This window comes from Anabrus simplex, chromosome 1 (genome assembly GCF_040414725.1).
Source record: "Anabrus simplex isolate iqAnaSimp1 chromosome 1, ASM4041472v1, whole genome shotgun sequence".
NCBI classification, from domain to species: domain Eukaryota; kingdom Metazoa; phylum Arthropoda; class Insecta; order Orthoptera; family Tettigoniidae; genus Anabrus; species Anabrus simplex.
In genome coordinates this window covers 271,528,390-271,539,875 of record NC_090265.1, presented here as the reverse complement: position 1 = coordinate 271,539,875, position 11,486 = coordinate 271,528,390, and the positions used below count along the sequence as shown (strand labels likewise).

Below are 11,486 nucleotides of genomic sequence, written 5' to 3'. Positions count from 1 at the left end.
TGCTGAGAGTAAATTGTTTGTATTTACACATGGATTGCTCGGACAAACATATCGCACTGTATCTGGGGCATGTGCCAAATAGAAAATAAATCTGCAAACCTTTCTGCAATATTTTAGTCGTTATCTAATATTTTATCAAGGTATTTGAATGAATTGCAATTGCCATTATTTCTTTTTTTTTTTATTTTCTCTGCTGAATCTAATTGGCGACTGACTCAAAGAGTACATTATCGTTTTTAAATAACCTCAATAATTACAATAATCACGGCCGAGTTGACGCGCTTCTCTGGTTAGCTCCTTTACCAGCGTCTACAAACGGGTCCCCGCATTGAGGTAGATTCATTTCACAGCACTACATATGGCGCTGTCCACCAAGCATTCTGCGGTAGAAATGAATATTCCTCTGGGATAGTGTCAATTTAATTTTATTTAGAGCTACGAAGATTGTTATACGGGTTAATATTTTAAAATGTTTAATTCCAAAGGCTATTTTAATTTATATAACCCATAATAACGTCATGTCGAACTGATAAAAGATAGGGAATATAGAAGACTAGCTTATATCCCTTAAGTATGAATAATAATGGCAATCACTTTTATTATCTATATTACTTATTTAGATAAATAGTAGAACTTTCTACAAGGATACTTTTCCCACTTGATGATACTGAGATAAAGCTTCACTGTTCAATAATAGTTTCAAAATTCTTCAAGAGTTGCAGAAGGTTAAAAGTTTCTAGATCATTTTTACATTCGTGCTACAGAACCTGATAATGACATACCACTTAAAGTGCTAGGGTACTGTTATAATAGCTCCCACTGTGGATCAGCGGTAGAATGTCGGCTACTGGATCATAAGATCGTGGATTGAAACCCGGCAGAGGCAGAATGACTATTGAAGGGCTGATAAAGTCCCTCCGATACTCTGTGTCGTACAATGCTGGCATCTGAAAGATCTCTAGCGAAACTTTTAATGTTCACCAGACAAAATGAGAGAGATGTGCTTTACCCTGCCATCTTGTGGAGTAAAAGGGTATGTCGACATTGATTTGCAGGCAGCCAAGGTGGCGCCATGTCAGACTGCCTACATGGCAAGGTCGATGATGATGATGATGATGATGATGATGATGATGATGATGATGATGATTATTATTATTATTATTATTATTATTATTATTATTATTATTATTATTATTATTATTATTATTATTATTATTTCGTTTCGGCCAACCAAGGACCACGTCGTTTCAATTTTTTCCTTTGAGCTTTAATGTTGGTCCAGTATTCCATAATTCGTAGACGGTGTTACTCCTTTCGCTCTTTCGTCCATGGCTGTCAGTTTTCAGCTTCGGCTTTGGTTCGATACTCTGATGTTCTTGGGAGTTTTTTCTTAAGTGGGTCACGCTCCTGGATATATTCCTGTACCACACTAAACCATGCCCCCTTTGTCTTTTCCTCTTCGAGGAAAGTGAAAATGTGCTTGGTTAACCGTGTTGACTTCATTCGGCACATGTGTCCATAAAAATAATCCTCCTTTTCCGCATCACGTTGGTTATTTTCTCCACATGCTAGTACAACTCCTGGTTGTGCCGTCTCAAACTTGCCATTGTCTTTGACTGGACCTACGATTTTCCTCAAACTCTTCCTTTCCTTACCCTCCAATTTCTCCATCATGCCTTTTTCTTTGTTCATGGTGCGACTTTCCGCTGCATATAGAGGATCTTGCTGGATGACAGTACAATAGTGTTCGATTTTTTCATTCAGGGATAGGTATAGATCTTTTGTTATATGCATTTTTTTCAGATGGTAAGCCATTTCAATTTTATTCATGCGTGATGCAAAGGATTCTCTTTCGGACATGTTAGGTTCTATCCATTCACCAAGATACTTGAATTTGTCATCCCGCTTGACTTTTCCGTGAGTCCTTTCTAGCTCACTTGGCGCCAGAGTGATGTTTGTAATGAATTTCGTTTTCTCAAAGCAGATCTGGAGGCCCGCCTTTGCAGCTTGTGTTTGAAGCTGGTTGATCTGCTTCGTGGCCACGTCCAAAGAATCAGCGAAAACTGCAAGATTGTCTGCAAATGCTAGACAGTCAATTGAAAGGTTCTTGTTCTTGTGGCCTGGCCTGACTCCGCTTTCAACTCCTTCAAAATATATTTCTCTGCGCCATTCCCGGATCACTTTCTCAAGCACGCACTTGATCAACAGAGGTGAGATACCATCTCCCTGTCTAACTCCTGTCCGTATTTCAAAGTCATCTGAAGTCTCTCCTCTTTTTGAGGTGGTGTTGGTGAGAGTCTGTAGGTTGAACGCTCTTGTTTTACCGTCCAAGCAAAATTCCTTTAAGATATGAATTAAGGTAGTTCTGTCAATTGAATCATAGGCCTTCTTAAAGTCGATGAACGTTACCACGAAAGGCTTGCTCCTTAGTTTGAAAGGACAGATTTCAGATCCATAATATGCTCCACGTATGGCCGTCCTTTCCTGAAACCTCCTTGGTAATCATCCAGCTCTGGATCTAGCTGTTCTTCTGTCCTGATTTGAAGAGCTTTCGAGAGAATTTTGTTGGTTATGAGTAGGACGGAGATGCCGCGATAGTTGTTAACATCCGACTTGTCGCCTTTCTTATGAAGTGGGTGGTATAGGGTAGATGTCCAGTCACTTAGAAGTCTTTCAGTATTCCGGATTTTATGTATGACGTCCGTTAATTTGTCCACTGCATTGTCACTAGCAAACTTTCGCAATTCAGCTATTATCGAATCTTCACCGAGCGCTTTTTTGTTCTTCAAGGATTGGATAATCTATTTGATTTCCTCTTTCGTTTGTGAGTCTGAATCTGGGTGGACTAGTGTTTTATTTTCAAATGTGAATCTGGATATCGGGGCCTCGCAGTTAAGAAGGGATTCAAGGTATTTTGCAAAGACACAGCAGTTTTCCTTGTAGTTACGGGCTAGTTTTCCATGGGAATCTGTGAACTGTAGGCTCAGTGGGTCGTATTTCAAGTTGCTTTTGAATGCTTTATAAACGTTGCATGTGTTGTTGTTCTTGAAATCCTGTTCAATTTGAGCCAGCTGTTGTTTATCAAAAGCACGTTTAACGCTGCGGATGGTTTTTGCTGCACACTTTCTCTTATTCAAGTAGTTTGTCCAGTTGGCTTGGTCCTTTAGCGAGTTCCATTTCTGCCAGGCGGACTGTCTTTGCCTTATCGCTGCATCGCATTCACTGTTTCACTAAGTACGCTTCCTGGGCTTAGTAAGCTGAACCGTCTCTTTAGCTGTTTCGACCAGGGCCTCGCGGAATTGTTCCCAGTTCTCTGCATCCACGGATTGTAGTTTCTGCGTGAACTCGTGATTAGATACTATTTTTTCTCTATCAAATCTTTCAAACGTTTTGGCTCGAACTCTCCTTGTATTTCTCAGGTGCAGTTTGATTTTTATCTTGGATAGATAGTGATATGAGTCCAGTTTTGTATTTCTTAGAACTTTCAAATTCTGAATTTCTCTTTGAGCCTTCCGTGCGATCGCGACATGATCAATCTGGAATTCACCAAGGTGGGGATTTGGGGATTTCCAGGTCGTCTTTTCCCTGGGCAGGTGTTGAAAACAGTAGACTTCATTACGAGGTTAAATGCCTTACACAGCTCTGGTGGCCTTTCTCTATTACGATTTGTTCTCTGGTGAGCAGGATAGTTTCCAACGATGTTTCAGAGCTTTCTCTCTTTGCCTACCTTGGCAGTGAAATCACCAAGCAATAAGATGGTATGTTTGTTTGGAATCTTGGATGAAATATCCTCAAGTTCTTTCCAGAATCTATCAGTTCCCTCCGGGTCTCTCTTGTTCGCTTCGTTGATCGGCGCATAAACGTTCACAATAGTATACATTTTGTTTGTGCTTCGAAAGGACAGAGTTGAGACTCTGCTATTCACAGAGGCGAAATTTGTGATTGAGTCCAGAATCTCTTTGTTGACTTTAAATCCTGTGCCGAGGTGGGGGACAGTTTGTATGACACGTTTACTAGGTTTACCCTTGAAGACCCTCTAACCTTCAGATTCAAGGGCCTGCTCATCTGTAAATCTCATTTTCTGAATTGCTGCAATCAGAATTTGCTGTTAAGATAGGATATCTGTGAGATGTTTCAGTTTTACAACCTTCTGGAGAGAATTGGGGTTAAAGGTAGCAAAGAAATTATTGGCTCTATGTCTGATATTTTGTGGAGTCTCCGATACCTCCGAGCATGTCGGTGCAGGCTCCCCAGAATCTGAAGGCCCGTTAGCATCTTACAAGACGACGGTGGATTGGTTACCACCTGGGGATAATGGCTGTAGGTGAAATTTTCTCCGTGATTGTCACAGTTGAAAACTGTAGACTGGGGTCGGTACTACTAAGGTTTTGAGTCTTGGAGCCCCCAGCACTGATCGGTTTACCGACGCAGGTTCCCGCTGGAATTGGTTACCCAACCTTCCACTGGGTTGCTCGGGTTAACAGGGGCAACTCTTGTAGGTTACATGCTGGAGTTGAAGTGAAAGAGTCTAGTTGGATTCTCTTACTCACTCCAATACTTCATTGTTGCAGATGGTTGCAAGGACGCATTTCAGGACCGAAAATACCCCTCCTAGGTTGATTCCTAGTATTTAAAATAATAGTTATTCTTATAAAATACCAATAAAAAGAATTGCACTTATCTATCAAACTGAGGATTTTCCTGCAAAGTGGTTTGTGCGAAATATATTTTGACGCAGGTAATATTTCAGTCAATGTTTTCGCCATATTGTTAAAATGTGGTCTGACAAATTTCTTAACAATAATGTTGTCAAGCCTCCTGTCACAAATTGCACCGACCAAGGCACTACCAAGGTTGTGAGCCGAGACAAGGACAGTGTGAAAGCATGCGATTTCCAGCATATTTTCACTTGGAACGTATGGCACTACTTTTTCTTTAAAAGGGTGAATAGTAGATAATGTACGTTTAAAATGAGGTTAATTAAAATGGAACTGTTGGATATTGGGAAATGCAATACAAACATTTCATAAAATAACTTGCTCCTCTAACGTCCACACTATGTAGTCACCAATATAAGCTAGACTTTCAGTCTTCCTGGTTGGCAATGGGGATGCTGAAAATGACACAAAATGTTTATAAATAATGTGCAAGTGTGATTGAAGTTATTATAACTTATTATTATATAGTTTAATATATCAAGATCTTCAGCTACCAGTTACTGTTAGCACATTGGCAAGAATAGTAATTGAAATTAAGGTCTTCATAATGTGCTTCACTTAACATACACCAAGTTTTTCATCTCCAGTTACTGTTAACATGCCGCCAACAATTGTCATTAAAACTTGGGTTTTCATTCTGTACTTCTCGTAAGAGATAAGCGCTTACCGTGTTTCTGTATCCTTGGCGGCCAGCGCCCCAGCGGCAAAACGCAGGGACTTTCCACTTTCAGCTCAGCAACAGGCTTCACAAGCGATTGTCAAGGCCAATATGAAGAGGGTAGCGTAGATCTAGCTGGCCACGCAATACATGCGAGACTTTTGATGAGGTGACCAGAGTCCCCTGGAATATTCCTCTGCAGGCGGTTCTGTCAGTCGAAGGTAATTAGGGGGACAGACACCATGTCGTAAATTTAATCGTCACGTAATGAAAGCGGGTCAAAAATAAAGTTACTGTGGGAAGGTTACTTAACTGGTGGCACCTTGGTAATAACGGGAATTCCTGTATGTAGGTAAATAAGTAAGCCGGAAGTGGTAAGCGACAGACTGTCCTAACTGGTATTCGACCTGAAGGTGGATCGATAGTGCACTAATAAGGAACTGTGACGTGCCGCTCTGACTGATGAGGCACTTAGACAAGTCATTAAACCAGAAACTTAAATAGAAATCTAGTAGTGGATCCTCTTTCTTACACTGAAGATGTGGCGTGTCTTGGTGCTGGTGTTGCTGCTGGGGGAGCTAGAGGCTGAGCGGAAGAACTACTCTGGGTATGTTCATTTCATTCTTTATTAAATTACCTACTTCTTGACTTCGCAATTGAGATGCCTTCGAATTTGTGTTATTCATCAAGAGCAATACTAACGAATGTTTGTGACAATGAGTGAAAATAAGGCAGTGGGTGTCTGAAATAATAAGGCTAACATTTTAAAATACTATTATTCATTAATTTTATTTATTTTCTTTAAATTTTACGGTATCTGTACAATCCAAGGGTGGTAGATGAAAAAGGCGTGCCCCTCATACTCGGAAGTACCTTTATCCCCACATATGTATGTTTACATAAACTCTAAGGGGCTGCCTGGCCGAGGCGGTAAAGGCGTGCTCGGTTCGCCCGGAAGGACGTGGGTTTGAATCCCCGTCAGGAAGTCGTAAAATTTAAGAAACGAGCTTTCCACTTCCGGAGATGCATACGGCCCTGAGGTTTACTCAGCCTACACCAAAAATGAGTACCAGGTTAATTCCTGGGGGCAAAAGCGGCCGGGCGTAAAGCTAACCACTGTACCCCATCACGTGCCGAGGTTAACTGGTGGAAGCCTTTACCTTCCACTCCTCCAAGGGCCTTCATGGCCTGTACGGAGGCGACATTGCTTTGCTTTGCTTACATAAACTCTATTGAATATTAAGCTCTATGTACGTCTTTACACTCCAAACACAGTAATCTTAGAAAAAGTCTTAATTTACTTCCTGTGGGTGGGAGCGGTAGAATAACACCCAAGGTATCCCCTGCCTGTCGTAAGAGGCGACCAAACATAACCCCAGGGGCTTTCAACTTGAGAGTGGGGGTTGGCGACTACGGGGCGTTTGCTGAGTCATGCCATTGCTTCCACTTACTTGTGAAAAGCTCCTCATTTTCATCTATCCTATCCGATCTCTCATGGTCAACACTATGTCCTTCATTTTCACGCCCTTCGTGGCCCTTGTCTTTCTTCGACCAATACCTTCATTTTTCGAAGAGTTGGATCCATTCCGGGTCTTCCCCTCTGATTAGTGTTAATAGAGAGCGGTTGCCTAGTTGTACTTCTTCTTCAAACAGTAACCACCACCATCACCACCACCACCACCACCACCACCACCACCACTATCTTCATTTCTGATATACATAAGACTAAAAAGACCTAGTCATTCCTACCCTCGCTCATACTCCTTTATACACTCTTCCGAGCCCATACTCGTGCATAACCACTCCCACATTCGTCCACATTAAGTTGTACAGTAGTTGCACACACCATTTTAGAAATACTAATTTATATAAGTTATATGCAACACACATGGGTTTCTTCTTCTTCTTCTTCATCATCTCCTTATCCTCCAGCGTTGGTTTTTCCCTCAGACTCAGCGAGGGATCCCACCTCTACCGCCTCAAGGGCAGTGTCCTGGAGCGTGCGACAGTGGGTCTGGGGATTCAACCGGGAAGGATGGTCAGTACCTCGTCCGTGCGGTCTCACCTGCTATGCCGAACAGGGGGCTTGGTGGGAGATGGGAAGATTGGAAGGGATAGACAAGGAAGAGGGAAGGAAGAGGCCGTGGCCTTAAGTTAGGTACCATCCTGGCATTTGGCTGGTGGAGAAGTGGGAAACCACATGTTATTGCGGCGGAGGATGGTATTGTGTGCGGCCAGACTGAGTGGCCGAGGCGCTGGCCTTCTGACCACAACTTGGCAGGTTCGATCCTGGCTCAGTCTGGTGGTATTTGAAGGGGCTCAAGTACGTGAGCCTCGTGTTGGTAGATTTATTGGTACGTAAAAGAACTCCTGCTGGATAAAATGAAGGCACCTCGGCGTCTCCGAAAACCGTAAAAGTAGTTAGTGGGACGCAAAGCAAATAAAATTATTATTATTATTATTATTATTATTATTATTATTATTTATTATTATTATTATTATTATTATTATTGTATGTGCTGGATGAGTGGTAGAGATCTTGGGACAGCACAAACACCGAGTTTCCAAGCCAAGGGAATTAACTGACTAAAATTAAAATCCGTCGACCTAGTCAAGAAACGAGCAAATAACACAAATATAGGCAGACTGGCGACTTACTGCATAATGCTGTTAACACGAGAGAACAGCAGAAGAGCGGGTTAACGATCACAGGGCTCCTATCTGAGTTTGGCATTGCTTCCACGTACTTGTGTTAGGCTCGTTACTTTCATCTTTCTTATCCAACCTTCCTTAGTCATCCCCCTGTGGGTGGGGGCGGTAGAATAACACCCACGGTATCCACTGCCTGTCGTAAGAGGCGACTAAAAGGGACCCCAGGGGCTCTGAACTTTGAAGCGTGGGTTGGCGACCACGGAGCCCTCAGCTGAGTCCTGACATTGCTTCCACTTACTTGTGCCAGGTTCCTCACTTTCATCTATGCTATCCGAACTCCCTTGGTCAACTCTTGTTCTTTTCCGACCCCGACGCTATTAGGTTTGCCAAAGACTTTAATATTACTTATCTAGACTCACAGAGCGCGCTGATGCTAAGCGGAATATTGAACACTTTCGCGCATCGCCATGTTGCGGGCGCTTCAGCTTCGAATGCAGGGCTGGCACGTGGTAATGTTTACAGACCCTTGCATATTTTCGATTTGAATCATGCCTGTTAGTGGATCTGGTTTGGTATTATATGTGACAGAGTGATAATATATTGTCAAATATTTTCAAGGAATGTGAGAGCTGATACTTTACGTTAGTTAAATTGATCGGCTATATTAGGCCTAAAGTTAGGCATTACCTATGGAATGGAAAGATATTCACGAGGGTGAATTCGTGTGCAGCCTTCATTTGTACAGACTGCTATCAGAAGGGATCTGGTATTTCTTTTCACATGTGAGTAGAAACTGAACTGTTAAAAAATAACTTTCATTTACCATAATCGAGAACTAAGCAGGTTATAGGGTGGTTGATTCAGAGAACGCATGGACATGAAATTTAGCATATTTAGGCTTCTTTTTCTTGTTTGCCTTTTTCCAATTCAACGGGGATAATTCTTTAGAACTAAAAAGCTGTTCTGAAAAAGACTACATATTTTTCATACAAACTGTGTAGCGGTATTACAAATTTGGTAAACCTGGGCATAGAATCTGTAAGATATGGTTGATACAACTTGATAAAACCTTCTAATATTAGGTAGGGTAAGGTATTGCTTCAAATTATCAATTACTTGAAAAATGATTAATAGTATCATATGTCTTATTTTTTCCAGTTCTTCCCCGCTTGCTTTATAATAAAAGAATACAATTGTTAATACGCTATTCCAGAAAAATCTGACAATATAAAGTCTAAACAAAGCTCATTACAATCTTGTCAATCCTAGTCTGCATTAGAAAACGCTAATCAAATTAACTTTTCACTATGAAATTAATCTTTTTTGTTTGCAAGTGCTTCACTTTCAATTTTATTTTATTTTCTTTTTGGTGTAAACCATGGTGCTCATATTAGAGAAAAATTAGAACGCACTTTCAAGTTGTATGTGCTCAGATTATGTTAATTCAGAATGAGTTTGTAAAAGCAGTAATATTTAAGAAGATAATATTATGAGGAGGATTTTACATCATAAATGATAACATTCTTACTTAAGCCTAACCGGGCGAGTTGGCCGTGCGGTAAGGACCGCACACCTTTGAGCTTGCATCCGGGATATAGTGGGTTCGAAGCCCACTGTCGGCATCCCTGAATATGGTTTTCCGTGGTTTTCCATTTTCACACCAGGCAAATGCTGGGGCTGTACTTTTAATTAAGGCCACGGGCTCTTCCTTCCCATTCCTAGGCCTTTACTATCTCATCGTCGCCATAAGACCTATCAGTGCGGGTGCGACGTAAAGCAAATTGTAAAAAATAAAACTTAAGCCTAAACCTCGCAGAGAAACTCAAACTAACCCTAGACATTAATTTCACTTTAAGAAATACACAACAGAAGACTAGCACCAGTGTAACGAATGTCAGGCAGCATTTACCTAAATCCAAATCACACAAACATGATAATTTAACGTCTACTCATCCAATTACGTTATTTCATATCCAAACAAACCGCATGGCACAACAGGCCCGAAAGGCCATGGCCTACAAAGCGACCGCTGCTCACCTTGAAGGCCTGCAGATTACGAGGTGGCATGTGGTCAGCACGGCGAATCCTCTCGGCCGTTATGTCACCGTCAGATAGCTCCACAATTGTAATCACGTATGCTGAGTGGACCTCGAACCAGCACTCAGATCCAGGTATAAATCTCTGACCTGGCTGGGGATTGAACCCGGAGACTTCGGGTAAGAAGTAGACTCGCTACCCCTACACCGCAGAGCCGGTATTTCATATTCAGAAAATGATAAAACATGTATCTGATTGTTTTAGAAATATTTCTGCAGTCATGTACTTTTTAAACAATCTCTTCAGATAATTGAGTAAAATTTGCTGTTCGGCTGAGCGGTTAGGGGCGCGCGGCTGTGAGCTTGCATCCGGGAGATAGTGGGTTCGAATCCCACTGTCGGCAGCCCTGAAGATGGTTTTCCGTGGTTTCGCATTTTCACACCAGGCACATGCTGGAGCTGTACCTTAATTAAGGCCACGGCCGCTTCCTTCAAACTCTTAGGCCTATCCTATCCCATCGTCGCCGTAAGACCTATCTGTGCCGGTGCGACGTAAATCCACTAGCAAAAACTTGTCTGAGAGGAATCATAAGCTATTTACCTTTCATAGAAAGATTTTATTTCACAGGTTTCCTTTTTTTGTTGATATTGAAGATTATTATTATCGGTACCGGTACAGGAGTTTGTCAATATTTAATTTATGTGTTCGCCAGTCTGCTGAGAGACAGGTAATTTTTATCTCACGATATGTAATCATACTTAAGTTGTAGACCGCTTTTTGAACATGTCTTCATATAAGTTATTCAATAAAGCTAAATAATTGTTGATCCTAGGTTTCTCAAGAGACAGATTGCCACGTGATTCTCGTCCTTTGAGTCTGGCCTTCTTGCCATACGTACAATGTTCAAGCACATCAGTTACAAACATGACTCTTATATTAAAGTGAGCGACATGATCATTTTCGAGGTACCGCTAGTGTACTTTTGTAGTAGTGTATTTTTCAGTCTTCTTATTCAGTCTGCTAAAGGTTTCTTATTTTAGGTGCGCCACCTATAGGCTATGCAAAGGATTTGTGTAGATTGTTCAGTTTTTTATACAGAAGTATATTTTAATATTACCACAGTCTTGATATTATGTATATTTATTGCGTGTGTACACGGTAGTCGGTGTAGGCTGTCATTAATTTTATAAGGCGAATGTTTTCATGTGTGCAAAATGCAAGTTAAAGCATGAATTCCATACGATTCCTGCGTCAAGCTGAGGAGCGCCCGCAACATGGCGGTACGCGCATGGCCATGTCTTCCCCAGTCACAGGCTTCTGCGCAGCCAGCGGTGTAGGGCCTTGAGGTTTGCGAGGGCTAGGGAGTCTTTCATTTTCACGTCCTTCACGGCCCTTGTCTTCCTTTGGCCGATACCTTCATT

The 11,486-nt window shown here is 41.7% G+C and overlaps 1 protein-coding gene across 1 annotated transcript in view; it reads left to right on the top strand.

The window, feature by feature from the left end:
* Positions 1 to 5,746: 5,746 nt before the first annotated feature.
* LOC136863526 (carboxypeptidase B1) overlaps positions 5,747 to 11,486 on the top strand; it is a 144,667-nt gene continuing 138,927 nt past the window's right edge. The window contains exon 1 of the mRNA XM_068226003.1: positions 5,747 to 5,983. Within this exon, the coding sequence (XP_068082104.1) occupies positions 5,916 to 5,983 (68 nt within the window). The 5' untranslated portion in view covers positions 5,747 to 5,915. The remainder of the gene's footprint in view (positions 5,984 to 11,486) is intronic.